This window comes from Artemia sp. Qi Xiang Cuo, chromosome 6, assembly GCF_049724085.1.
Source record: "Artemia sp. Qi Xiang Cuo chromosome 6, ASM4972408v1, whole genome shotgun sequence".
NCBI classification, from domain to species: domain Eukaryota; kingdom Metazoa; phylum Arthropoda; class Branchiopoda; order Anostraca; family Artemiidae; genus Artemia; species Artemia sp. Qi Xiang Cuo.
The window spans coordinates 27437247-27465074 of record NC_142799.1 but is presented as its reverse complement, the minus strand read 5'-3'; the positions used below and the strand labels follow the sequence as shown (position 1 = coordinate 27465074).

General features: G+C 37.1%; 2 protein-coding genes across 5 annotated transcripts in view; both read left to right on the top strand.

Annotated features, from left to right (window-relative positions):
• The first annotated feature begins 262 nt into the window (after window positions 1-262).
• The window catches only part of LOC148951066 (uncharacterized), a 53566-nt gene continuing 26000 nt past the window's right edge, over window positions 263-27828 (top strand). Inside the window, exon 1 of one of the 4 annotated variants that reach the window (XM_089090116.1) lies at window positions 263-307. The gene's annotated coding sequence lies outside the window, so the exon portion shown is untranslated. Of the gene's footprint in view, window positions 352-815; window positions 901-27828 lie in introns of those variants that run through there. The other 3 variants (XM_089090117.1, XM_089090118.1, XM_089090119.1) reach the window with 3 other exon arrangements.
• LOC148951067 (uncharacterized) lies at window positions 19532-20590 on the top strand. The gene has a single exon (XM_089090987.1). The coding sequence runs from the start codon at window positions 19532-19534 to the stop codon at window positions 20588-20590; it is 1059 nt and encodes a 352-aa protein (XP_088947113.1).

Genomic DNA, 27828 nt, shown 5'->3' with positions numbered 1-27828 from the left:
GAGGGACATGGGGACACTATTGGGTCAAAAAGGCAGCTTTTTGAAAAAAAGGACCCTTTTCCAAATCTAAAACCAAATGTCTTTATTTTCTTCTTCTTTTTATAAATGCGACTGCTTTTAATTTATACTTTACTTTTAAGCTTTGGTAACGTCTTGGGGATTTTTCTTGGAGATGTTTTTGCGCAAAGGTTTTTCGGCACCTTTTTCACAGGTTTTGAAAATTTATAGTGGCAACTCTGTACATTGGTTAATTTTCTAGAGGGACCCTTTTTGGCCGGTTTGGACACTTTCGTGCCTAAAAGTTTTGGTATCCCTGGCTGAAATATATTTTTTCAGACAAAACTGAGTTAGGTCTATGTAACTTTCAAGGGATTGATTGAAAAAAAAGGGCAAAATTTAGATTAAGGTCTAGAATTAGGCCTCTTCATAAAGAGACAGGCCAGATTTTGTGTTCCCAGCCCCCTCTAGGCTAATGGGTCTCAGAGATATTAGCATACTCAAGGCAAAATATTACTAAAGGGATAAACTAGACTGTTTATTAAATATATGAAAATGAAGAGGAGAGGCATTAGCCTACCTTATTCAGCCCAGGAAAATCAAAATAAAAATTTATATTAAAAGCTGAAAAAATGATAGACTAAAAATAAAAGTAAAATTCTACTTTTGGCTGGGACTCCACCCTTTGACTATTGGAAAAAATTACTTTATAAGCTTCATATAGAATGGTACTATCCAATCTCATTATAATTAAAAATATTTTAGTCATCTAGTTGGAAAATTTGGCCCATCTGTATAGGAGAAATCTATATTTGCCAACAGACATCCACCACATGGCTATTGGAGTAAAGTTCATTTATGATGCAAATGGATGTTATATTTAGATTCAGCATGCAATTCTAGGTATTTATTTACAGATTAGGGGGGTGGGGGTATATATTCTGTGAATATATAGGCTCTAAGAAATTCAGGAATTTCTTAGAAAAACTGGAAAAAGAAGTGAAGATAAAGGCTCTCCCATACAAAATGTGTTAACTAGGACTATTATACATATTATGGAGTAAGAATTGTTTTCATAATTTGTTTCCTTTTGTCCAGCTAGACTCCTAGGCTAGGCTTAAAATACTGGTTGGCTAATTTAAAGATTTGTATATATATACACTGTCAAATTAGCCATCTGGTGATATCCCATTTGCCAACTAGTTGACAATAAATGTTGCCCCAGCAAAACTTTCCTTTACAACTAGTTGACTAATAACTTCTTCCCAACAAAACTTAGTTTTTCCAACTAGTTGACTAATAACTTCTCCCCAGCAATGCTTAAATTTGCCAACTAGTTGACAATAAATGTTGCCACAGCAAAACTTTCATTTTTCCAACTAGTTGACTAATGACTTCTCCCCAGCAAAACTTAATTTTGCCAACTAGCTGCAAACAAACATTACCCCAGAAAACAAGTCATTTTCCAACAAGTTGATTAGTAACTTCTCCCCAGCAAGACTTTATTTTTCCAACTAGTTGCCTAATAACTTCTCTCGAGCAACACTTAATTTTGCCAAGTAGCTGGAAACAAACATTGCCCCAGAAAACAATTTGTTTTCCAACTTGTAACTTCTCCCCTCCCAGGAAGTTCCCATTTCCTTTAAATCTTTCTTTATGACATCCTCTCACACCAGACAAGGATAACCTGCTTTCCTTTTAACCCTAGCCAGTTGGCCAAAAAGGAAAATCTTTGGCAATTTGTCATCCTTCATCTGCAGAATGTGCTCTAGCCATCTCAACCCTTCTTTCATTATAGCCCTAGAAAGCAGGATTGAACCACATTTTTCGTACATCCTACTGGTTGAAATATGGTTAGTCAGCCAGGTACCCAGAACAATCTGTCGGCAATTTCTCTGGAAAATATCTAGCAAATTGTCATCCACTTTTTGGAATTTTCTTTTAGTTTTGTTTATATTGATGGGCTCATTAGGGAGGGAGGGTTGCTTTGTTGTCAGGATGACAACTAATATATTGAAAAAGAGCATGAAATAAGAACATTTTTATTTTATTAGCCTACTGTGTTTTTTGATAAGTCTATATTTGCCAACTAATTGATAATAAATGTTGCCCCAGTAAAACTTTCCTTTTCCAACTAGTTTTCCAACTAGAAGTTATGACTAATAACTTCTTCCCATCAAAACTGAATTTCTCCAACTAGTTGACTAATAAATTCTCCCCAGCAGCACATAAATTTGCTTACTAGTTGACAATAAATGTTGCCCAAGAAAAGCTTTGATTTTCCAACCAGTTGATTAATAACTTCTCCCTAAAAAAACTTAATTTTGCAAACTGGTTGACTAATAACTTCTCCCAAGCAAAACTTAATTTTGCCAACTAGCAGGAAACAAACATTACCCCAGAAAACAATTCATTTCCAATGTAGTTGACTAGTAACTTCTCCCCAGCAAAGCTTTATTTTTCCAACTAGAAGAACTCACAAAAAAAAACTAAAATTTATGACATAACAGTACATTTTCTAATAAATCTTCCTTTCCCCCAAAAAAAGTACAATTCTAAGTTAACTAAATCAAAACTCTGCCATTGGTCATTGTTTGTAGGAATGTGCCATAATTGAAGACCACACCAAAAATTAAAAAAGCTTTCAAAAGAGTTTAAAATGGGTACTCATTTTTATTACACAATATCAAAATGGATCTTGTTTAGTTGGCCCCTTGTCTATCTGAAATGAGCTGTAAATTTTTCTGAAGAAAATTCCAGATTTTATCTTTGGAAAATAAAAGTTATGCTGGAGAAATGTTTGTTGTCAACTAGTTGGCAAATATAGATTTCTCCTATAGGGATGGGCAAAATTTTCTAACTAGATGGCAAAAATATTTTTAATTATAAGAAGATCAGATAGTACCATTTTATACAGGCTAAGCTTATAAACTAATTTTTTCCAATAGTCAAACAGTGGATATCCCTTTTGGCTATCTTGAAAAGGGGTTAGGTTAGGAAAATGAAACTTTCTGGGATGACTTATCTGTAGATAGACTTATCTATTGAAAAATGAAATGACATCATTTTTATACAATCCTAAAAAGGGCTTAGGCCTATCCCAGATTTGCCTCTCAATTACTTGGACTATTTGTCTTGGTTTTTTCTACAGTTAGCCCTGTCTTGATGCCTACTGCAAAATACTTGATTTTCAATTCAAAATCAATGGACTTGGTCAAGGCCTTTGGCCTTGACCTTGTTTGAGAGGCAAATCTGGGATATGATTTTGAATTGAAAATCAAGTATTTTGCAGTAGGCATCAAGACATGGATATTTGTAGAAATCACCATGACAGATAGGCCTAGTCCAAGTATTTGAGAGGCAAATCTGGGATAAGCCCTTTCTAGGATTGTATAAAAATGATGTCATTTCATTTGTTGATAGATAAGTCTATCTATCATCCATCCATAGGTCACTCCTACTGCAGAATTAAAGTAGATAGTCATAGAATTAAGGGATGAAACATTGGATTGATTTTGGGTTGTTACATAACAGACAATGTCAACTGGACTTTTATGCAAAATCTAGGACTGAATTTCAAAACAACTAGTAATGTGCAATGACTTGCATTATATAGAGGGGGAAGGAGTAGAGGCATGTACTTCAAATTCCTTCCCAGGACATACTTTAGCTTGTAGACCCATTCCTGAAAGTTGCATTTTCCTAACCCAACCCCTTTCCAAGATAGCCAAAAGTAGCTAAAGTAGAATTTTACAAAATAAAATGTTTGACTGGTCTTGTAGCTACAGGGCAACTCTAAAATACCAATTTTACCCTATATTTCCCAGGGAGAAAATTATTTTATTCTATTTTACTTACCAGGTTTTTATTTTATGGTCATTTTCCAACACTAATTATGACATTTTTTGGTGACAAGGAATTTTATAGAAAAGTTTAGAAGCGTTTTTTGGAAGGAAAGAGTAGCCTAGCTCTAGTTCTATCCAGAGGCATCATTAGCCAAAATGCTTTGGGGAGTAGGGCAATGGATTTTACTTACTGACTTATATGGGTGATATTGCTATTAAAATTAGCCTACTACTTTTTTCAACAATTCAATACTGATCTTATTTCATTGATTTTATGTGGTATATTTCCATCAGCCCATTTACCCTATTACTAACTCAATTTTTAACTAGCTTGCTGAAAACACTGGGAGAGGGACTTCCTCTTTCCTATATATGACCCCCTTGGTTATGGCAAATGTACAGTATTTTTTTTCCTCAGAAAGATATAGAAGGAGTATTCCACCTAAATATTTGGCATGTCAAATAAGTAAATTTCCTTCTTCCTTTTTACAACCCATTGTGTAGAGCTAGTTAACTAAATTTGAACATTCAACTTGTGTAAGCTATATTTTACCAAGTTCCTTCAATTTTATGTTGATTATTTATCATCTTAATTCATTTGAGAGCTTTAAGGTCCTCTGGACCTATAGTGCTCTTGAGTTGATGACTTCTAGTCAAACCTCTGCTGCTTCTTCTCCCACTCCTTGTCAAGTTGGTATTTGAGAGACTAGATGGAGAGAATGCTGACAGTTGAGTCCTTGATTTGATTCTAGTGGTTCATGACTCTTCTCGGGATGTACGTTTGATGGATTCTTGACTGGGAGCTTGGATTCTTGATTGGGTTTGTTTTGACTTCATTAGCAAGTTTGTATTCAAAGCTTGATTGCAAGGCCTGTGTCAAGTTTTTAAGTTTGTTCTGGCTTTTGGAATATTTCTCTCTTGATTTCAGGGGATTGTTGCTTTTTATATTTCTTCCATTGTCTGCTTTTATGGTTGATTTTCCTCTTAATCTGTTTCGTCATAATCAAAAGTGTTCTTGGTTTGGGGACAAGTTTGCTTGAAGTATACTGATTTACTTTGTTTATAAGTAATTCCTTGAAGTATTGTTGCCACTGCGGCTCTAAAGAGCCAGACAAGATGTTGTCCCATGTGATGCTGCCAAGATCCATTTTAATCTTCTCATCATTAATAAAGGTCTTCTTGACATAGTGATTTGTTAATCTGAGGAATGTTGTTCTATCTATAGTGACATGACATGATCATAATCTATAGTGACATGATCACTCTTTCCTATTGGGGGCATATATGAGGTGGACAGGAGAGCTTCTGGTATCCTGAGAAATATCAAGTCAAGAAGGCTTGATTGCTCTCCATCTTTAAAATGCATTGACTGGTCAATGATTTGGTGAAGAAGAGTAGCATGAATAATGTCAATGATTAGGCTTGTAAGACCAGATGAGACATAGAGAAACTGGTCTTTCCAGGTGTTGTTAGGCAGGTTGAAGTTGCTTGTGATTAGTAGATCACCTTGGTGTGTGTCTGTAATCTTATAGATGAGCTCAGCTAGTTTCCCATCTGTTTCCTTTGGTGACAGTGCAGGTGGACTTCCATTAAAACAGCCAATTCTGACAGGAGGGTGGCTTTTATTCTCTGTAACTGAAATATCAAAGAAAGTGGTTTCAGCATGGGGGCAGTGAAGTAGTCAATTGGGGTGATGCTGTAAGAAGCTTCAATCACTGCAAGTGTTCTGTGGCAGCAATAATTAGGTGACAGGTTGAATGTAGTACAGTAACCTTGCAAGCTAACATGTGAATCTAGGAGCCGGTTTCTTGAATTCTTTGGACACACCTCAGTAAGAAATATAACATCATAATCATGTGCATAAATCAAAGCTTATGAATGATTTGTTTGGTTTGATTAGTTTTAAAAAAAAATTTATTGACCCTTGTTGTAGCTGTTATGTTTGTATTTTTTACTTGACATAAGAGGCAAATTTGGCTTTATGAAGTCTCACAATACACTTTTCAAAATAAATAGTATCTTGTTATATTATGTTATGCATATGTAGCCTATAAGCAGAAGAAAATGACATATTTCGAAAGAAAGTTGGATCTACTGCAATATCCCCAGGAGTGCAAATTGGAGATTAGAGTCAGGAGCTTATCATCATTATCACTTTAAATGAATTTTCTTTTAATTGACAAGTTAGTGGCACCTGCAAAGGGAGTGTCCCAGTCTGTCCCCAAAAATGCCCCATATTAGGTATATTGAGATATACTTTGCCTCAAGAAGAGTGCATATATTTTCAATGAGCTAGACCTAAGATAATCTCTTTTAGTGTATTCTTGGGCTATGGTTTATAGCCCTTCGTACTTTAAAAAGAAATAACACTAAAACTTTGAACTCTATTTCTATGTGCGTGTGTGTGTTCTTTTTTTTTCTTTTTTTTTACAAGCAATTAGGTGTCAAACTAAAAATCAAATTTATAGTTTCTTTTATAAGATTTCTGCTCTGTAAGAGGGCAATGTGGCTAGTAGGTGGACAGAAATCCCTGTACCAATTATTAAATTTACCATCAAAATGTCTCTGTTATACTACTAATGAGTTTTGATTGGTAAGCTACTCAGAAGAAATCGTATTAAAAAATAAAAGCAGGGCCTAGCTGGCCTACCATTAGATTCCTTATTTTATGTTCTTTTGAAATATCATATTATTGGTCTTGACTGAGGAAGTGGGACAAATTCTCACCTTCTGTGTTTTTAACAGTTAAAGTTTAATTTTAAAGGCATTTGGATAGTTGTGGAAGGGTCCATTCATTTTCTAAGCTAAATTAGCTTAGAAAATCTTATGACTAGCATAAACTTAATATTTACAGTCTTAATTACTTTAATGGCATTACTTGTAACCTGCCTAGAAAAGTCTTGCTAATTAAAGTCTTCTTATTGCAGCTTTCAACTAATTGTAAATACCAATTAAAATTTAAGCTTGCTTAAAAGTAGATTACCTTATAAAGCCAAATTTTGCATCAATTGTTGACGCGAACAAGCTTGCCTGATTTTAGTTAAGATAAATAATTGATATTACTTTCGAAATAGATCCTCCAAGGCAATGATAGAGTCAAACAACTATTTTGTGTTAGCCTAGCCCTATAGCTCGTAGTATTATAGCTAACAAAAATTGATTTCCTAGGCTATCATAGTTCCTTTTAGCTTAGGGTAATTTGTCTAGGTCTTATAATACACCCCAATAAAAACAGACTTTGTCATCTATCAAATAAATTCTAGTTTTTTTTTAGGTACTTTTACTGACTCATTTTGCTCATCAAATAGTCCATCAAGATTACATTATATACAGGTTGCCAATTGGTCCAAGTCTTCTATTTTTTTCTAGGTTTCCAGGTTGTTATATTGAGATTAGGCTAAATTGAGAGGGAGTCAATCCGAACTTGGCCCAGTTAAAGATAGAAATGGGGCTGCAATTAGCAATAAAGAAAAAAACTAAAGAGAGATAGGCCGAACATTTTGAGAATTTGCTTAACCAAGATAGAGTTGCAGGAAAAGATATAGAGGAAAATGAAAAAGTTTATGATTCCTTGGAGGTGAGGGAAGATTTTTGTTATGAGGAAGAATTTGTGACAGTACTAAAAGGATAAAAAAGTAATAAAGTTCCAGGTGCTGATAATGTGGTAAATGAGTTTCTTAAATACGGTGACTCTGAGGTTAGAAATAAATTACTGAAGATTAGGAATATGATTTTTGAAAAAGGGGAAGTACCTAACGATTTTAGAAAAACTTTAATTAAGGCACTTTACAAGAAAGGTGTTAAAGAGTGTGGTAATTATTGAGGCATTAATCTGGTCTCTGTAGGTAGTAAATTACTTAATATTATGATACTTTTTAGACTGAGAGATGCCGTAGATAAAGTTTTAAGAGAAGAACAGTGCGGTTTTAGAAAAGGTAGAGGATGTGTTGATCAAATTTTCACTCAGGCTAATAATTGAGAAGTGCCTGAGTTTTCAAGCACCTTTGGTCCTCAGTTTGATAGATTATGAGCAAGTGTTCGATTCTGTTGATAGAAGAGCTTTAGTAAACGTTTTATCCTTGTATGGTATTATTTGAAAAAAACTACGTTTTCTAAAGAGTTAAAGAGGCTGAGTTACAAGGTCGAACCTTAAAACGTACAGGGATTAGGAGGCACAGTTGGGGGCTGCCGCCCCCAAACCCCGCTTTCGCAGCCTTTAAATAAATAAAAAAAAATTTAAACTGAAAGTAAGGAGCGACATTAAATCTTAAAACGAACAGAAATTATTCCGTATATGAAAGAGGCTGTGCCCTCCTCAACGCCTCGCTCTTTACGCTAAAGTTTGACTTTCTCACAACTCTTTTTTTAAACAATAAAAACTTTAGCGTAAAGAGCGAGGCGTTGAGGAGGGCACAGCCTCTTTCATATACGGAATAATTTCTGTTCGTTTTAAGATTTAATGTCGCTCCTTACTTTCAGTTAAAAATTTTTTTTTTTTTTAAAGGCTGCGAAAGCGAGGGGTTTGGGGGGTGGCAGCCCCAACTGTGCCTCCTAATCCCTGTACGTTTTAAGGTTCGACCTTGTAAGTCAACCTCTTTAACTCTTTAGAAAACGTAGTTTTTTTCAAATAATTTCTGCACGTTTTTGTACAGTTTATTACTTATTATTGCTTGACTAACTGTTAGCTGATCGTGTCACGAGTTGAAGTTGGGGGGCTGCCGCCCCCCAACCCCCCGCTCTTGAACATTCTTGTGTTAAGGCTTTTGATTCCTGAATACTCAAATCACGTCGTACAGGGTGCCTCCTAATCCCTGTACGTTTTAAGGTTCGAACTTGTGACTCAGCCTCTTTAACAGCCCCCCCAACTGTGCCTCCTAATCCCTGTACGTTTTAAGGGTTGACCTTGTAACTCAGCCTCTTTAACTCTTTAGAAAACGTAGTTTTTTCAAATAATACACATAAACAGGTTAGACATGCTTTGTTATGAAAATTGACGCGCAGATATTTTCATAACAAAGCATGTCTAACCTGTTTATCTGCATTATTTGAAAAAAACTAAGGTTTTTCGTAAATGTAAATTCGGGGGATAATTTTTTCGGTCTGAAAATATCAAAAGGCCCTAACAGGTCGAATTCTGCTTCGAATGAGTCCTCATTCAACCGGATCCGGTGCCAACTGTGGCCTGTAGGCGTGGCTAAGAAAAAAAAAGAAATGATGATGAATTTTAAGTGGCTATATTTGGTTTTTTGAAACCACGGAAGGAGTGATCGGATTTAGCTTAAATTTTGCGGATAAGCTCCCGGGCCCTTGGAAAGCTTAACCTATAAATTCAGCCAAATCGGACAACGTCAAAGGGGGGTTGTGGTGGGAGGGTCGAAACTTCCGGCCCAGTTTACCCCATGAAGATAAAGTCGGAGGAAGATGAAATTTTGCAAGTTTCTTAGTTTGAGCTTGGGCTACAAAATGCGATTGCCGCCGTCTCTCTGCGACCTCTAGGACCTGAAATCGCTTAACATTGTGGTGGGTCGCCTCTTTATAGAGGCACAAGTGTGCCTCCTTGATAACTGACGAATTTTGTGATACAGTGTTTGGAGTTTTGTCTGCAGTAATACTCGATGAAAAAAACTACTAATTTTGATAATTGTTTATGTTAAGACTGCATAGCTAAAAAATATTTCAACTATTATGCAAGGGTTCTGAAAAGCCACAGCCATTTCGCTTCTACCAGATTTCTACTTCTCTTGATGAATAACGAAGAAGACCAGTTTTCAGCCAGCGATTTGGCAAGTTTTGAAGTCATGAATAGGCTCGAATCTGCTGTCAATTTAAGCTGTGATTTGAGAAAGACTGATGAAAACATTAATATTTGCAGTCAACATTGATCGCGCCGGCGGCAAGCCGCCGACGTCTTACCGGTGGCGCGGCGGTGGCGCGCTGTTTTTGGCCCCGCCGCCGCCGGTCTTCCCTCATCGGCGCGGCGCCGGGGTCTGAATATAATGATTCGGGGACAATAATCTTGAGATAGTTTGTGCAGGATTTCCACTATCGTTTATCGAAGAACATCGCCCAGTGTAGAAAACCAAGTTGTGACCAATATGGAAACAGGATTGCACAAAGCCTCCATTCACAATGTAGGTCCCAGGCACATCTTGCTGTCCGATTCTAGGTCAGCTGAAGTGCTTTGTACAGACTTGAGAGGACGTTTTGGTCACCATCCTACACTGCTCTGAGACCCATTGCTTTGCATGAGGCCACAATAATTTCGATGGTAATATGTAAATTGCAACTTGGAGTGTCATAACGTTAAAATAAAGAAAATTCTTATTGACATTTTGACTAAAGAATTTAGATATTTCAAACTGGACGTCATTGGAGTTTGGGAACCCATATCCCAGGAATAGAAAACATGAAATTAAGTGACGTAGAATTTATTTATTCCGGCCGGAAAGATGGGTTGCATATGCAGGGAGTAAGGATCATGATGAACCAGGAAGCCACTAAGTCTTACTTAGGATTTGGAACGTATTAATAATGGAAAGCTAGTTGTTCCTTTTACGACTAAAAAATGCGAGGTATCAGTCTTAGTAGTATGTTATCCTGTAGAGCCGACTGATGGAGATAGTAGTTACTCAGATGAATTTTACTTACAGCCATAGGAACAAATAGATAGGGTCCCATATAAAAATTGGGTATTTTTATTAAGGGATTTTAATGTTCATGTTGGTAGAAACAAGGATAGATACTATTCTAGCCTAAGTAAATTTGGTGTAGGAAAAAAATAATAACATCTATACACTGCTTTAATTTTGTAGGTATAAAAATCTATTTATAACCAATATAGTGTTTGGTTTTAAAATGGCCCTTCAAGAAACAGTTGAATATTAAAACTAAAGTGTCTAAAATTGGACAATTGGATGGAAATAATTTTAGGAAAATAGCTAATGAATTAAGAAATGGAGTCTTAGGGAGGAAAATAAAAAAAACATTTAGTAATATTAGTGGAAATGCTTTAGTTTATTAGAGACAAGAAGGGGCTTGTAGAAGCCCCTGGATGTTTGGCTTATAGATCATATGAAAATACAAGGAATGTTAAGAAAATAGGGAAATCATTTAAATCTAATTAAGATGGTGTGAATTCGAGGCCTTGGGTTAAATTTCTAAAGGTCTAGAAGACCTAGCTAGACACCATATAGAAAAATATTCTACCGGTATGCTAAAAATTGAATGGAAACAGTCGAGGAAAGAGTTAAAGAGAAGTGGGAAAAACATTTTGAGAATGTGCTGAACCGTAATAAAGTTACAGGAAATGATATAGAAAAGAATGAAAAAGTTTTCGACACCTTGGAAGTGATGGAAGATTTATTTGCGAGGAAGAATTAGAGACTGTACTAAAGGGATTAAAAATAATAAGGCCAAGGGTGCTGATAATATGGTAAATAAGTTTTTTAAAAATGGTGGTTGTGAAGTAGGAGATATATTACTGAAAATTATGAATATGGCTTATGAAAAAGCGGAAATACCTAGTGAATTTAGGAAAACTTTAATTAAACATATATATAAGAAAGATGATAAGCGTGAATGTCGTAATTATAGCCTAGTTTCTGTAGGAAGCAAATTAATTACTATGATGATACTTTTTAGACTTAGAGATACATTAGATAAAGTTTTAAGAGAAGAACAAAGGAAGACAAGAGGATGCGTATACCGAATTTTTACTCTTAGCTTTGATTATTAATGAAGAGGGAGTCATCAGACGCCTTTAGTCCTTAGCTTTATAGATTCTGAGGAGCAAGCGTTTGACTCAGCCAATACAAGAGCTTTAGCAAACGTCCTATCCTTGTTTGGTATACCAGATAAATACATTAAAGTGACTAGTGATATGCACGAGAATAACATTTCTGCGGTTAAGGTAGGAAGTCAGGTTAGTTGCTGGTTTCGTATTGAAACCAGCAACTAACCTGACTATTAAGGGATAGTTTAATACTTACAGTTTGTAAGTGGGCCGGATTAACCAGGGTTGCGTTCTATTCCCAGTGATATGGATAATCATCCGGCAAAGTAAAACTCTCCTAGGCTTAGATTATGCTGATAGTTTAAGCGCCAAGATTAGAATATTGGAATCTACGGTGATGACAGTGGTCAGACATGTTTTTGAAACAAGGACGCTCTGAAAGACGGAAGAGGATTCATTGAATTCAGAGGACTTGTCTACGGAGTGTTTTGGGTAACCGTCTCGCTGAATGTATTTCAATCAATAAGCTGCACGAAAAATGTGGTTCTATCCCACCTTCTACGGCTTTAATGAGAGAAAGGTTGAGATGTCCGGGACAATTTCTTTGGATGAGAGATTACCAAAGATCGTGCTAATCTGTCCAGGGCCAAATAAAAAGCAAGTCGTCCCTAAATCAGGTGGGAGGAGGTAGTAAAGAACGATTTAAGGGAACACGGAACTTCCTGGGAGGGTGTAAAAAGGGAGGCTTTAAAAAAATTGGGATTGAGGAGGAGCATGCGTTGCTTTGATGGGTTTAGGTGGCTTGGCGATACAGTGAGTTTTTAGTAGTAGCAGTAGTAGTAGTATATCTCTTCTGCTACTGAAAAGCAAAAGAAAAAAAAGATAAAAAACAGATTTTGTGGGCAAAGGGCTAATTTTAAACCTATTTTTGACACAATTCACTTTTTTAAGGTGTTTTAGTCACGATAGATCTACAGATCATGAATCTGCACAATGATTATGTTAATAGCTATAAATAACTTTGAAAATGCTGGTATAATTGCTACGATTGCTATTAGCAATCACACTTTTCCTACGTTTCATTACCGTGAGCAGTTTGAAATATCCGTTCCACCAGCTGAAAGTTTTAAATTTTGCTTATTTCAGACTAAGAAATGCCACTAGGTCAGTGAATACAATTCAACTTGCACAGCATAGTATAGTCCTGATAGCAAATCAGGACTTGACGTCACCCCTACTATCTCCTAAACTGATAAAAGTTGTTTAGATTGTCTATTGAAATTCGTTTTACCGCTGGCTCTCAAATATATTATTTGAAAAAAACTACGTTTTCTAAAGAGTTAAAGAGGCTGAGTTACAAGGTCGAACCTTAAAACGTACAGGGATTAGGAGGCACAGTTGGGGGGCTGCCGCCCCCAAACCCCCGCTTTCGCAGCCTTTAAATAAAAAAAAAAAAATCTTAAACTGAAAGTAAGGAGCGACATTAAATCTTAAAACGAACAGAAATTATTCCGTATATGAAAGAGGCTGTGCCCTCCTCAACGCCTCGCTCTTTACGCTAAAGTTTGACTTTCTCACAACTCTTTTTTTAAACAATAAAAACTTTAGCGTAAAGAGCGAGGCGTTGAGGAGGGCACATCCTCTTTCATATACGGAATAATTTCTGTTCGTTTTAAGATTTAATGTCGCTCCTTACTTTCAGTTTAAATTTTTTTTTTATTTAAAGGCTGCGAAAGCGGGGTTTGGGGGCGGCAGCCCCAACTGTGCCTCCTAATCCCTGTACGTTTTAAGGTTCGACCTTGTAACTCAGCCTCTTTAACTCTTTAGAAAACGTAGTTTTTTTCAAATAATTTCTGCACGTTTTTGTACAGTTTATTACTTCTTATTGCTTGACTAACTGTTAGCTGATCGTGTCAGGAGTTGAAGTTGGGGGGCTGCCGCCCCCAAACCCCCGCTCTTGAACATTCTTGTGTTAAGGCTTTTAATTCCTGAATACTCAAATCACGTCGTACAGGGTGCCTCCTAATCCCTGTACGTTTTAAGGTTCGAACTTGTGACTCAGCCTCTTTAACAGCCCCCCCAACTGTGCCTCCTAATCCCGGTACGTTTTAAGGGTTGACCTTAACTCAGCCTCTTTAACTCTTTAGAAAACGTATTTTTTTTCAAATAATACACATAAACAGGTCAGACTTGCTTTGTTATGAAAATTGACGCGCAGATATTCTCATAACAAAGCATGTCTAACCTGTTTATCTGTATTATTTGAAAAAACCTAAGGTTTTTCGTAAATGTAAATTCGGGGGATAATTTTTTCGGTCTGAAAATATCAAAAGGCCCTAACAGGTCGAATTCTGCTTCGAATGAGTCCTCATTCAACCGGATCCGGTGCCAACTGGGGCCTGTAGGCGTGGCTAAGAAAAAAAAAAGAAATGATGATGAATTTTAAGTGGCTATATTTGGTTTTTTGAAAACAGGGAAGGAGTGATCGGATTGAGCTGAAATTTCGAGGATAAGCTCCCGGGCCCTAGGAAAGCTTAACCTCTAAATTTCAACGTTAAAGGGGGGCTCTGGTGGGAGGGTCCAAACGTCCGGCCCAGTTAACCCCATGAAGATAAAGTCGGAGGAGAATGAATTTTTATAAGTGTCCTAGTTTAAGTTTGGGCTACAAAATACGATTGCCGCCGTCTCTTTGCAACCTCTAGGACCTGAAATCACTTAACATTGTGATGGGTCGCCTCTTTATAGAGGCACAAGTGTGCCTCCTTGATACCAGACAAATACAATAAAGTGATTAGTGCTATGTATGAGAATAACACTGCGGTGGTTAAGGTAGAAAATAAGGTTAGCAGCTGGTTTTGTATAAATCAGGAGTTAAGCAGGGTTGTTGTTTATCCCCCTTTATATGGATTATTTGGATGGACTTTGTCTTAAGGAGCACAGGAAAGGCAATGGGAGACCACGGAATCAAATGGGGAGGAAAAGGTCTCCTGGACTTAGATTATGCTTATGATTTAAGCATCCTACATGAAAGTGTGAGCAAAATGAATGAACTTTTAGATGTTTTGCGAGTTCTGGGTGCTAGAATAGGTTTGAAAATTAATGTTAAGAAGCCTAAGTCACTAAGGCTAGGAATAAGTGAGGATGAAAAGGTTACATTGGGTAATAAAAAGATTGATCAGAAGGGCAGTTCCACTTACCTTGGTAGCATCATTAGTACAGACGGTTGGAACAGTGAAGATGTTAAAAGTAGAATAGCCAAGGCTCATGGTGATTTTTCAAAGTTAAAAAAAAGTTTGGAAGAATAGGAAGATAAGTCTGCAAACCATGATTAGACTATTAGAAGCTACAGGGATGACAGTGGTCAAATATGGCTCTGAAGCATGGACGCTCCGAAAAGCGGATGAAGATTTGCTAGATGTTTTCCAGAGAAATTGCTTAAGGATTGTTCCGGGCACCCGGCTGACTGACTGTATTTCAAACAATAGGCTATATGAAAAAGTAGTTCAATGCCGCTCTCTAGCCTCCTGAGACCTGACCATAGAAATACTTTTCTGATTATGTTCATTTCTTTGTACTTGACTTAAAAAAAATCATTTTGACCATTGATCAACTAAAAAAAAAATTGACCCCCCTCCCTCTCTCTGGAGGATGTCCACAGGTGTGGACATTGGGTCCCTATCGAGCTAAGAGTATAGTAAAAATCTGTTTCGTCTATTAAAAGATTTGTCAAAACGTTGAAAACAAAACATTACTCTTCATGAAATTTCTTGAAGCAGTTGTTGTCTCGTGTCAAGCAGAGAATGATTTTACACTGCGAGCGCATCCATCTTGACCTTTTGCAGCATCCAGGCCTTCTGCACCGGGCTGCATTCGCCAAGTCACAAAATTTTGGTAGATTGCAGCTATGTACTGTGAAGTGGGGATCCAGTCCCTTCACTCCAGAAGAAGATATCTCCTTGTAAGATATTTTGCAAAGAAGATAAGACTCAAGAACCACATTATCTACAAAGGAATCATTACCCACAACAACCCTCATGTCCGCTACAAATCAATAGAGATACCCTCTTTCCAGAGATTCCTTTGCTTTCCTGGCATGGAAGAATTCATAGAGAATGGCAGGCTGACTGTTAATTTGGATGATGATTCTCCTAGTGCCTCCTAAGGAATTGGGGAATTGATTATTCCTAAGATCAGCATTGAAAAAAAGGAGGACCTCCCCCAAGCTGTGATAAAAATCATATTCCTGGGAAAGTTGGCAGAAAACCAGGACTACATCCAACTTTACACAGATGGCTCAAAGACAGAAACAAAATGCAGCTGTGCAGTAGTTATACTCTCCCAGGGCCTGTCTCTTTCCTACCGTTTACCCCCCTACCTGACAATTTTCTCTGCAGAACTTATGGCAGTTAAGTTTTCTCTTCAAGCCATATCAAGCCAAACAGAGACTAAAAATCGGAAGTATATTGTCTGCACTGATTCACTGTCAGCTCTGGACTACCATTCACACCAGCAACACCAAACAAGAAATGTTGCCATGGAGATTGAACATCTGACTACACAGCTTGCAAGAAAGGGTATATCAGTCCTATTTATATGGGTCCCAGCACACTGTGGTATAAAGGGAAATGAATTAGCAGACCAGGCTGCAAAACAAGCCTCCCATCTGGGTCTGATCACTCAAACCCCTATTACTGGTCGTGAATTCCTATCTTCAATCAACTGAAAAATTTTGGAGGAAGAAGAGACTTGGCTCCATTCCTCCGATACCCAGGTCCGAGATCTCTATGATTATAAGCAGCCGTCAAAAGAAATATACCTCACATCTCACATTTTTTCAACTTATCTATTTCGGCTTAAATTTGGTTATGCAAAGGCAAACTCAGAACTTTTCTATTGGAAAATGCCCCCTACCCTCAACTCCAACACATGTGAAGTGTATAGAAACATACGTAACATCATCTTCAACTGTAAAAAATATGAAAAGGAGAGGAAAATACTAAGGAATTGCTGTGAGAGGGCATTTAAGGCATTCACAATGCGCTCTCTTATGGGACATTACACGTCTCCTCTTTGGGCTAGACAACTAAGCACAAACCTTTTAGGTAGATTTGTTAAGACTACTGGTTTGGTTCATTCCCTTTAAGATTTTTTTTTTTTTTTTTTTTTTTTTTTTTTTTTTTTTTTACCCCTATATTAGCTCATTTCAGAGTCATCACATTTTGTATATTTTTTCCTTTTATCTATGTTCTATCTTTTTTTTTTTTTTTTTTTTTTTTTTTTTTTTTTTTTTTTTTTTTACCCCCTCATATTAGCTCATTTTAGAGTCATCACACTTAGTATATTTTTTCCTTTTATCTATGTTATACCAGTTTTTTTTTTTTTTTAGTTGGCGTATGTGACAGGAATGATGTATATTGGTATTATTTATTTAATTGTGTTGCAATTGTATTTTAATTGTTTTATGACAAAGCAGTGCTGAATTACTCTGATTCTTGTTTTTCGATGCAGGCATTTGCTACATGTGAATGACCCCCTACCAATAGCACAATAAGTGATACCTGACATGGCTCAATGAATATTGACTAGTGACACCCAAGCAAGCTAGTGATTACAGAAGGCACCGAATAAACGAGTGATACGAACGCATATGACCGATTGGTCGAACGCGTCAAATCCCAAACAACAACAACAGATGCAGTGCAGCTCTGGCATATGGTGGAGGGATTGGCCTCTTTTTCACACTCGAAACAGGGTGTTGAGTTTCACCCAAGAGTTCTTCGTTGCTATTTTCTTGACCTCGTGACTCCGAGCCTCCAGAATTGAGCAAAAACTTGGCCACGTTGAACCGAATGTCAATGAGCTGTTTGAGGTCACCAAAAACTTGTGGGCCGTGGCCCTTCAGCTCATGAAATGCATTGACTAGTGCAGCATCCACAAAATGATGAAACAGACGCACAGTCCATTTTTTAGTATGCGTCTCAAACCGGTAATAGCTGACCATGCAGTCCACAAGGTCGACCGCACCCATGTAGGTGTTGTAGTCGGAGACTACTCGTGGACATTTGACCTGCACGTAAGACCCCTGGCGCTTGTCATACCGTTTGACCTCTGTCTCCTCTTCTATACCTTTGCAGTTTGAAGACAGGAGAACTACTTTGTTATCATACCACTGGGTCACGGCTACTTTTCTATCTGATCGCACAGACATGACAGAGGTTCCTCTTCCCTTTATTTTCATTTCTGTTTCGGTAAAAAGCGTTGGGCAGTTGGTACCCAAACGGTTCTTCATGATAGTTCCGGTTGCATTTATTTTTCTTTCAGCCAGCATGTCGAGGAGCTTAACAGACGAGAAGAATCTGTCAAAATAGAGGTATGTACCTTCTGGAAGGGTCTCAGACAAGCGCAGTATGATCCCAGCTGACAAGCCGTGTGCTACCAGCTGTTTTCCTAGGGTGGTGCCTCCCTTGAAAATTTGGAAGTCAAGTATCAGCCCTGAGGAGCTGGCAAGGACAAAATTCTTTAATCCAATCGAATTGGACTTGTTAGGGACATATTGCTTGAGAGTTGACATACCCTGGAAGGGTATCATCTGTTCGTCAACTGAACCGTTCCTATAACTTGGCAACTGGAGACAGATATTCCTTAAGTTGTCAAGGATCAGCTGCACCTTCCAAAGCCTATTTTTGTTTGTTTTTTTTTTCGTCTGAGATTTCTGAATCAACAACGAACTTCAGGTTCGACCGGATTGTGAAGAATCTGTCTCGAGTCATCTTTTGCGATATGGCTTCCACCCTAAACTTCCTAGACCAGTACATACAGATCAGAGGAAACTTCAGGTTCCTTATCAGGATGACAATGACAAGAAAAATTTTCAGCTTGTCTGGAGTTGCTTTTAAGCTTTTTTGGTGGACCAACTGATAGTTGTAGTTCATGCGGAAAGCTCTACGTTCAAAGAAGCTCTCTGGGTAATATTGCAAAAAGAATATTTCTGTACTCCAATCGTCGTGGTCCTGGAAATGAGCGGGGCCCACGTCCTGGCAACGATGACGATCGAACCGTCGAGACTTACTCCAGGACAAGGTTGCTGTTACTTTGTCAGCTTTCAAGTTCCTCGCACGGTTTTCTAAAGGTGTATTATCATCAGATTCTTCACTTTTAACATCTGAAAGAACAGCATAGGTGCTTGATGACAGATTAAGAGCAATATATGCGTCGTTATTAGAGTCCAAAGACGACAAAGAGTAGTTTTTGAACCATTCCTCAGCATCATCTAAATCAGAGAGGTCCAGGTCGCTCTCATCGAGCATTCCAAGGGCGTCATCAAGGGAAACTACAATAAAGGAACAGATTCAGTAAGCTTGAAACTAATAGGTAGATAGATAGATATATATATAGATAGAGATTGGCAAAAGAACTATCACAAACCCTAGTGGGCTGAATTCGCATTTATTATTAAAAAAAAAAATACAATAACAAAATAATACAATAACAACACATAGTTAGGCCTACCACTGTAACGAAAACACGACAGGTAACAGTCAGAAAATACAAAATACAAAAGTCATAAATATAGGTCATAACTATAAAATATTTTAAAGGTCATAATATAAAAAGATGAAAAGGGTAACAAATAAAATAACCAAATATTCAACAATGAAAAAATAATATATACAAAATAGTTTAATTTTTAGCAGACTTACGGATTTTTATTTTGGTTGATTTTATTTGTAAAAAATGGAATAAAAGTTTTTTATAATATAAGGTAGAAAAGGGTATGGGAGACAGGATGGGGGTGGGGGGGGACACTATACGGGGGTGGCGATTTCTCATGGGTGAGTGGCGGCTAGGTTGTTGCCAATTTAGTAAATAAAACAATCTTTAGTAAATCAAGAACCACATTATCTACAAAGGAATCATTAGCCACCACAACCCTGATGTCCGCTACAAACCAAAAGAGATGCCCTCTTTTCAGAGATTCCTTTGCCTACCTGGCATGGAAGAGTTCATAGAGAATGGCAGGCTGACTATTAATTTGGATGATGATTCTCCCAGCGCCTCCAAAGGAATTGGGGAATTGATTATTCCTAAGATCAGCATTGAAAAAAAGGAGGACCTCCCCCAAGCTGTGATAAAAATCATATTCCTGGGAAAGTTGGCAGAAAACCAGGACTACATCCAACTTTACACAGATGGCTCTAAGACAGAAACAAATTGCAGCTGTGCAGTAGTTATACCCTCCCAGGGCCTGTCTCTTTCCTACCGCTTACCCCCCTACCTGACAGTTTTCTCTGCAGAACTTATGGCAATTAAGTTTTCTCTTCAAGTCATATCAAGCCAAACAGAGACTAAAAATCGGAAGTATATTGTCTGCACTGATTCACTGTCAGCTCTGGACTACCTTTCACACCAGCAACACCAAACAAGAAATGTTGCCATGGAGATTGAACATCTGACTACACAGCTTGCAAGAAAGGGTATATCAGTCCTATTTATATGGGTCCCAGCACACTGTGGTATAAAGGGAAATGAATTGGCAGACCAGGCTGCAAAAAAAGCCTCCCATCTGGGTCTGATCACTCAAATCCCTATTACTGGTCCTGAATTCCTGTCTTCAATCAGTTCAAAAATTTTGGAGGAAGAAGAGGCTTGGCTCCATTCTTTCCATACCCAGCTCCTGGATCTCTATGATTACAAGCAGTCGTCAAAAGAAATATGCCTCTCATCTCGCATCCTTTCAACTTGTTTCGTTCGTCTTAGATGTGGCCATGCAAAGACAACATCAACACTATTCATTTGGAAAATGACCCCTACCCCCAACTGCGACACAAGTGGAGTTTATGAAGACATACGTCACATCATCTTCAACTGTAAAAAATATGAAAAGGAGAGGAAAATACTAAGGAATTGCTGTGAGAGGGCATTTAAAGCATTCACAATGCGTTCTGTTCCGGGACATCACGAGTCTCCTCCTTGGGCTAGAAAACTAAGCACAAAACCTTTTAGGTATATTTGTTAAGACTACTGGATTGATTCATTCCCATAAAGTTTTTTTTTTTTTTTTTTTTTTTTTTTTTTTTTACCCCCTTATATTAGCTCATTTTAGAGTCATCACACTTAGTATATTTTTTCCTTTTATCTATGTTCTATCTTTTTTTTTTTTTTTTTTTTTTTTTTTTTTTTTTTTTTTACCCCCTTATATTAGCTCATTTTAGAGTCATCACACTTAGTATATTTTTTCCTTTTATCTATGTCATACCAGCTTTTTTGTTTTTTTTTAGTTGGCGTATGTGACAGGAATGATATATATTGGTATTATTTATTTAATTTTGTTGCAATTTTATTTTAATTGTTTTATGAAAAAGCATTGCTGAATTACTCTTATTCTTGTTTTTCGATGCAGGCATTTGCTACATGTGAATGACCCCCTACCAATAGCACAATAAGTGATACCTGACATGGCTCAATGAATATTGACTAGTGACACCCAAGCAAGCTAGTGATTACAGAAGGCACCGAATAAACGAGTGATACGAACGCATATGACCGATTGGTCGAACGCGTCAAACCCCAAACAACAACAACAGATGCAGTGCAGCTCTGGCATATGGTGGAGGGATTGGCCTCTTTTTCACACTCGAAACAGGGTGTTGAGTTTCACCCAAGAGTTCTTCGTTGCTATTTTCTTGACCTCGTGACTCCGAGCTTCCAGAATTGAGCAAAAACTCGGCCACGTTGAAACGAATATCAATGAGCTGTTTGAGGTCACCAAAAACTTGTGGGCCGTGGCCCTTCAGCTCATGAAATGCATTGACTAGTGCAGCATCCACAAAATGATGAAACAGACGCACAGTCCATTTTTTAGTATGTGTCTCAAACCGGTAGTAGCTAACCATGCAGTCCACAAGGTCGACCCCACCCATTTAGGTGTTGTAGTCGGAGGCTACTCGTGGACGTTTGACCTGCACGTACGACCCCTGGCGCTTGTCATACCGTTTGACCTCTGTCTCCTCTTCTATACCTTTGCAGTTTGAAGACAGGAGAACTACTTTGTTATCATACCACTGGGTCACGGCTACTTTTCTATCTGATCGCACAGACATGACAGAGGTTCCTCTTCCCTTTATTTTCATTTCTGTTTCGGTAAAAAGCGTTGGGCAGTTGGTACCCAAACGGTTCTTCATGATAGTTCCGGTTGCATTTATTTTTCTTTCAGCCAGCATGTCGAGGAGCTTAACAGACGAGAAGAATCTGTCAAAATAGAGGTATGTACCTTCTGGAAGGGTCTCAGACAAGCGTAGTATGATCCCAGCTGACAAGCCATGTGCTACCAGCTGTTCTCCCAGGGTGGTGGCTCCCTGGTAGATTTGGAAGTCAAGTATCAGCCCTGAGGAGCTGGCAAGGACAAAATTCTTTAATCCAACCGGATTGGGCTTGATAGGGACATATTGCTTGAGAGTCGACATACCCTGGAAGGGTATCATCTGTTCGTCAACTGAACCGTTCCTATAACTTGGCAACTGGAGACAGATATTCCTTAAGTTGTCAAGGATCAGCTGCACCTTCCAAAGCCTATTTTTGGTTGTTTTTTTTTTCGTCTGAGATTTCTGAATCAACAACGAACTTCAGGTTCGACCGGATTGTGAAGAATCTGTCTCGACTCATCTTTTGCGATATGGCTTCCACCCTAAATTTCCCAAACCAGTACATGCGGATCCGAGGAAACTTGAGGTTCCCAATCAGGATGACCATGCCAACAAAAATTTTCAGCTCGTCTGGAGTTACATTCAAGCATTTGTGGTGGGCCAACTGATAGTTGTAGTTCATGGAAAAAGCTTTACGTTCAAAGAAGCTCTCCGGGTAATATTGAAAAAAGAATATTTCTGTACTCCAGTCGTCGTGGTCCTGGAAGTGAGCGGGTCCCACGTCCTGGCAATGATGACGATCGAACCGTCGAGACTTACTCCAGGACAAGGTTGCTGTTACTTTGTCAGCTTTCAAGTTCTTCGCACGGTTTTCTAAAGGTGCATTATCATCAGATTCTTCACTTTCAACATCTGAAAGAACAGCATAGGTGCTTGATGACAGATTAAGACCAATATATGGGTCGTCATTAGAGCCCAAAGACGACAGAGTAGTTTTTTATCCATTTCTCAGCAACATTTAAATCAGAGAGGTCCAGGTCGCTCTCATCGAGCATTCCAAGGGTGTCATCACGGGAAACTACAATAAAGGAACAGGTTCAGTAAGTTTGAAACTAATAGGTAGATAGAAAGATAGATAGATAGATAGTGATTGGCAAAAGAACTATCACAAACCCTAGTGGACCGAATTTGCATTTTTTAGTCAAAAAAATACAATAACAAAATAATACAATGACAACACATAGTTACCACTGTAACGAAAACACGACAGGTAACAGTCAGAAAATACAAAATACAAAAGTCATAAACATAGGTCATAACTATAAAATATTTTAAAGGTCATAATATAAAAAGATGAAAAGGGTAACAAATAAAATAACCAAATATTCAACAATGAAAAAATAATATATACAAAATAGTTTAAGTTTTAGCAGACTTACGGATTGTTATTTTGGTTGGTTTTATTTGTAAAAAAGGGAATAAAAGTTTTTTATAATATAAGGAAGAAAAGGGTATGGGAGAAAGGATGGCGGGGGGGGGGGACAGTATACGGGGGTGGCTATTTCTTATGGGTGAGTAGCAGCTAGGCTGTTGCCAATTTAGTAAACAAAAAAATCGTTGGCCTCTGATATCCCCATTAGAATCGAGATTTGAACTAAAAAAAATCAAACCTGGCTTTTTACTCAATTGGAACCGCCTGTCCACAGACGTGGACATGGAGGTTTTCCAATTTCCAAAAGATGTCACTTATCAAACTAACTGCTTTTAAAACTATCTAAGCACTGTCTACAATCAAGAGAGTACACCTGATTTTTTTCAAAACTTGTTCTCATCATTTTCTTTTTTTTTCTTTTTTCTTAACTTTGCTTTTTTTTCATCTCCTTATTTTAGCCTTTTCTAGTTTGTAAAAACACCACTAAAAGTCGCAGAAACTTTCTGAAAAAAATCATAGATGGCTTTTCAGGTCCAAAAAGCACGTTGAAACAACGAAATCTTTGCTAGATGGCGAGGCCTTTGCACAAAAAATATTTTATGGGGTATCCACAGAGGTGGACACCAGGTCCCAGGAGGCTAGGGCTATAATGAAAGAAAGGTTAAGGTGGCTAGGGTACGTTTTGCGGATGAAGGATGATAGATTGCCGAAGATTGTTCTTTTCGGCCAACCGTCTAGGGCTAAGCAGAAAGAGAGTCGTCGTTGTCTGTTGTGGGAGTACGTCACAAAGAAGGATTTAAGGGAAATGGGAACTTCGTGATCGGGTGTAAAAAGGGAGGCTTTAAATAGATTGGGGTGGAGGAGGATCGTGCGTAGCTGTGTTGGCCTCAGGCGGCTTGGTGCTGCGGTGAGTTGTTAGTAGTAGTAGTAGTAGCCTAGTTATATAATGGACTTTGAAGCCTCAAATTATAAACTGTTTATAAAACTGTTTTGTAACCAGCTGTTGAAAGATGTTGTTGGAAAGTTAAAGAAATTTGTTGCAGTTAAATTTAAAGAAAAAGGGGGGGGATTCAGAACAAAGTAAACAAGAAACATATTTTTTTTTTTTATAATATAGGTGTAGGACATGATAAAACCATAATTAGGGTGAAGATGTAAATGAGTGTTCTTACCCTAGTTTCTTAAATAGGTCAATGTTTAGGAAAGATACATTTTAATCCAAATATTTTGGCACTGTCTGAGTAGTAGAGGTTTTACCTAAATCAAAAACATGATTCATGAATATTAGTCTGTCCATAATCCCAGGAATAACACTGATTTAGATTTTTTTTTTTTTTTTTTTTTTTTTTTTTTTAAGAGAAGAAAATCGACAAATTTTTGTATATAGTCTAGGGCTATATATGAATTCCTTAGGAGAAGAGGCCGCTGTTATGCAATTGTAATGGTGGGGATTTTTATATTTTGAAATTGTATTGGATGGGGAATCAAATCATTTAGGGTTTTGGTCTTTTTCACTGACAAACCAAATTCCGAAAATTGCACTTTGGATTGTAAAGTTGCAATTCTGCTGATAATCCAGATTATAAAAATACTGTTCCAGTGATAATTGTGATTGTGAATTCATAATCTTGATTGTGAATTTGACAATTGTGTTTGAAAACAAGGTTTTAGATTAGGATTGTTGATTATGCCCGTTTTTAGGTTGGATTTAAACCTTGTTATTCCACAATTTGTAATTCAAACACCTGGGTTATTGAACTTGCTCTATAAACTTCTTTGTTCTAGTGATAATCCTCACTTATGTTTTGTGAATCAGGTTCAGCAGTGGAAAGAACCTTTGTTCTCTCATGCTTAACCCCCTCTGTCTCTGGATCAAGGGCGTAGCTACAGTATATTTATTGGGGGAGAGGGGCAAGAGGGGGTGCTATTCAAGTGGTAGTGAAGAAAAGTAACTATTTAATAAACACGTTACTTGGGGAATTTAAAAACATTATTTTATATATTATAAACAACAAACACACATTAAGCAATCATAAATATGAGTGCTGGTGCTTGGCTTTTACTAAAATTATCAGCAATGAGCTGCTGCAAATGACAGTAGCATAGCATAAACAAGATTTTGGGAAGGTGATGGTGAATGTTGTATACACTCAGCTTTTTCAGCCAGATTGATTACTAATGCTGCAGTACATATCCCCCTCCACTTCCCCCAACCCCCAAACCCAACACAGAATGCTCAATCGCATCATTGAACCAAGCTCTATTCTAATAGCCCCGGGTAGCGCGCTATTCATTTGCTCGCAATTTTGATTGGATTTTGACTCTGTAAGATTTAATTTGTTGTACTAACATTTTATCAAACATGATTAATTGAAATATTATTTATGGTTTTTTATTAAATTGATTTTTTTGTGGGTTCGCCGATTTATATCAATAAATAGCATTGATATCAGCAGACCAAATAAAGCCAAAAAAACATTATAGGCAGTGCAATAGTGCTGTCTAAGCAAAGATACAGGATAAGTCAAAGTATTACCACAGATTGTGTAATATCATATTGTGACATATTCCCCATATTTAAATAGAGACTGTATTTTCAAATTTAAAATTATTTGAAAAATGAAGTTAGAATTATTAACTTATCCATTGGGCATTGTTTGACAAAGAATATCCAGAAAATCTGAACAATTCTTGGCATCATTGTGGTAAAAAAAACTCAATTAAAAATTGCTAGGGATGCCAATTGGAAGGGAAAATTGGCTCCTAGAGTTTGAAATTTACCTTCCCCTTTGTATCTTTGTTTCAAATAAAACAAATTCTATAAAAAATTACACAAGAGTTTTTCTTGTGCAAATCAGGGTATTGAGGGTATGCATTTCTGGAGGGGTTACACTGAATATCGTTTTTATGTCTATAATTCCCTTCACAAGCAAAGCTTGGTCTCCTAGTGCTGCATGATAATACTGATAACAACATAAAAAGAGAATGGGTTGGCTCTACTTATATGTGCATACAAAATTTCTAAATTGTGAGAAAATATACATACTTTGTTTAAATTCACTTTATTCTATTCTCAGTAGACATTTCGTACAGCCTGCTGACACAGAGATAAATCTTCCACAAGTAGTTCTGGCGTTGTGTGAAATACAACTAATTTCAGTCATAATTCTTAGCACATTTATGTAATTTTTTTTTTTGAGCTGGTTAGAAGAAATATTTAGAAAAGTGAAAATATCAAGAAGTCAGTGTGGTACTATACATAGAGACAGTTCTACATTCATGGGTTAGTATGTGAATCCAAAACGTAAGGAATAGGACTTTATCAGTGCTTATTAGTTATTTCAATAACAAATAAGAGAATTGGAGTTTCAATTAAATTCTGGAAATTAAAATAAAAACAATTAAATGATTCCTGGAGCAGATCCCCCTCTACCAAATCCCATGACCAAACTACAACCAATTTGACCCATCTAGCTATAGTACAAATATCATCATAAAAAGTACTAAGTCTTATTTTATTTTTCAATAATTCCTTTTTCATTCAGGAAATTATATTCACTGTATATATGCCATATTATTTTTCAATGATTCCATTTCTGTCCTATTTGCAGATGTAGAGTGTGTATTCATGAAGTGATAGATTTTAGGAAGTAAAAGCACCTTGAACATCAGGAAAAAAAATTGACCCAAGTAAATATGGCGAAACAGGAAGCATAGAACATTTTTCCATTTTTCCATTATCTAGGCTCACATTTTTACTCGATTATAAGATTTTAAAAGCAATACATTTCGAAAAATATGAATTTGGAGCATATTATGAATCATGATGGACCCCTGTTTTCCGCGTTTTTCTAATGTTAAAAACAGCCATGGATTAATTTAAAAAAAAATTACCTGCTCAAAAGTAAGGAGCAAATTTGACACTTGAAACGAGTTTTTAAAGAGTTTTAAAGCTACTTAATAAACTATAACTTTTTCCGAATTATTGGGGGGGGCAACTACCCCTCTTGCCCTCCCTAAACAACGCCACTGCTGTGGGCAGCAATAGTCCCCAGTCAGTGTCCCTGAAACTGCATCCTTGTCTTAATGACCAATTACTATAAAAAATCTGCCTTGAGTATTGCCTTTTTAAAACCATGTAAAAACCTTTACAAAAGATTTATTTCTTTCCCCCTCCCCCTCGGTAAATTTTTCAGCATCATCAAATTTCTTGCCCATGAGATACTACATTGGACCCAAGTTTCTTTTAACATAACTTACTGGAATAGCCTGTGATAATTTGGGTTTGCTAGCTCAAATTTGCTCTTGGATAAAGAAATATATGACAGACTGCTCTCAAGGCTATACATTTATTACAAATGTAACAAGTAGTAGGCTAATATTATAGGTCTTCTAAACTAAACAATATCAAAGCAATATTTTTGAATTGTGTTGCTTTGAAAATCCCCTTGTGATGAATTTTCAAAGGCGCCTTCATTTTATACTACCTTCCCGTGCCCCCCCCCCCTCCTTTGTGAGGTGTCAAACTAAGAAAAAAAGCATTTTATAGTAAGCTATTTTATATTCAAAAATTATAATTTTTCATAAAACCTGTAAGTTTTACAAGTGAACATTAATAAGATATAATTAAATCAATTATATTTTCTAATGCTCAACTCAATGTTACTGTTCAGTTAAGAA

Excerpts from the sequence above, each read along its gene's own strand:
- LOC148951067 (XM_089090987.1), top strand. The coding sequence starts at position 19,532 with ATGCCCTCTTTTCAGAGATTCCTTTGCCTACCTGGCATGGAAGAGTTC.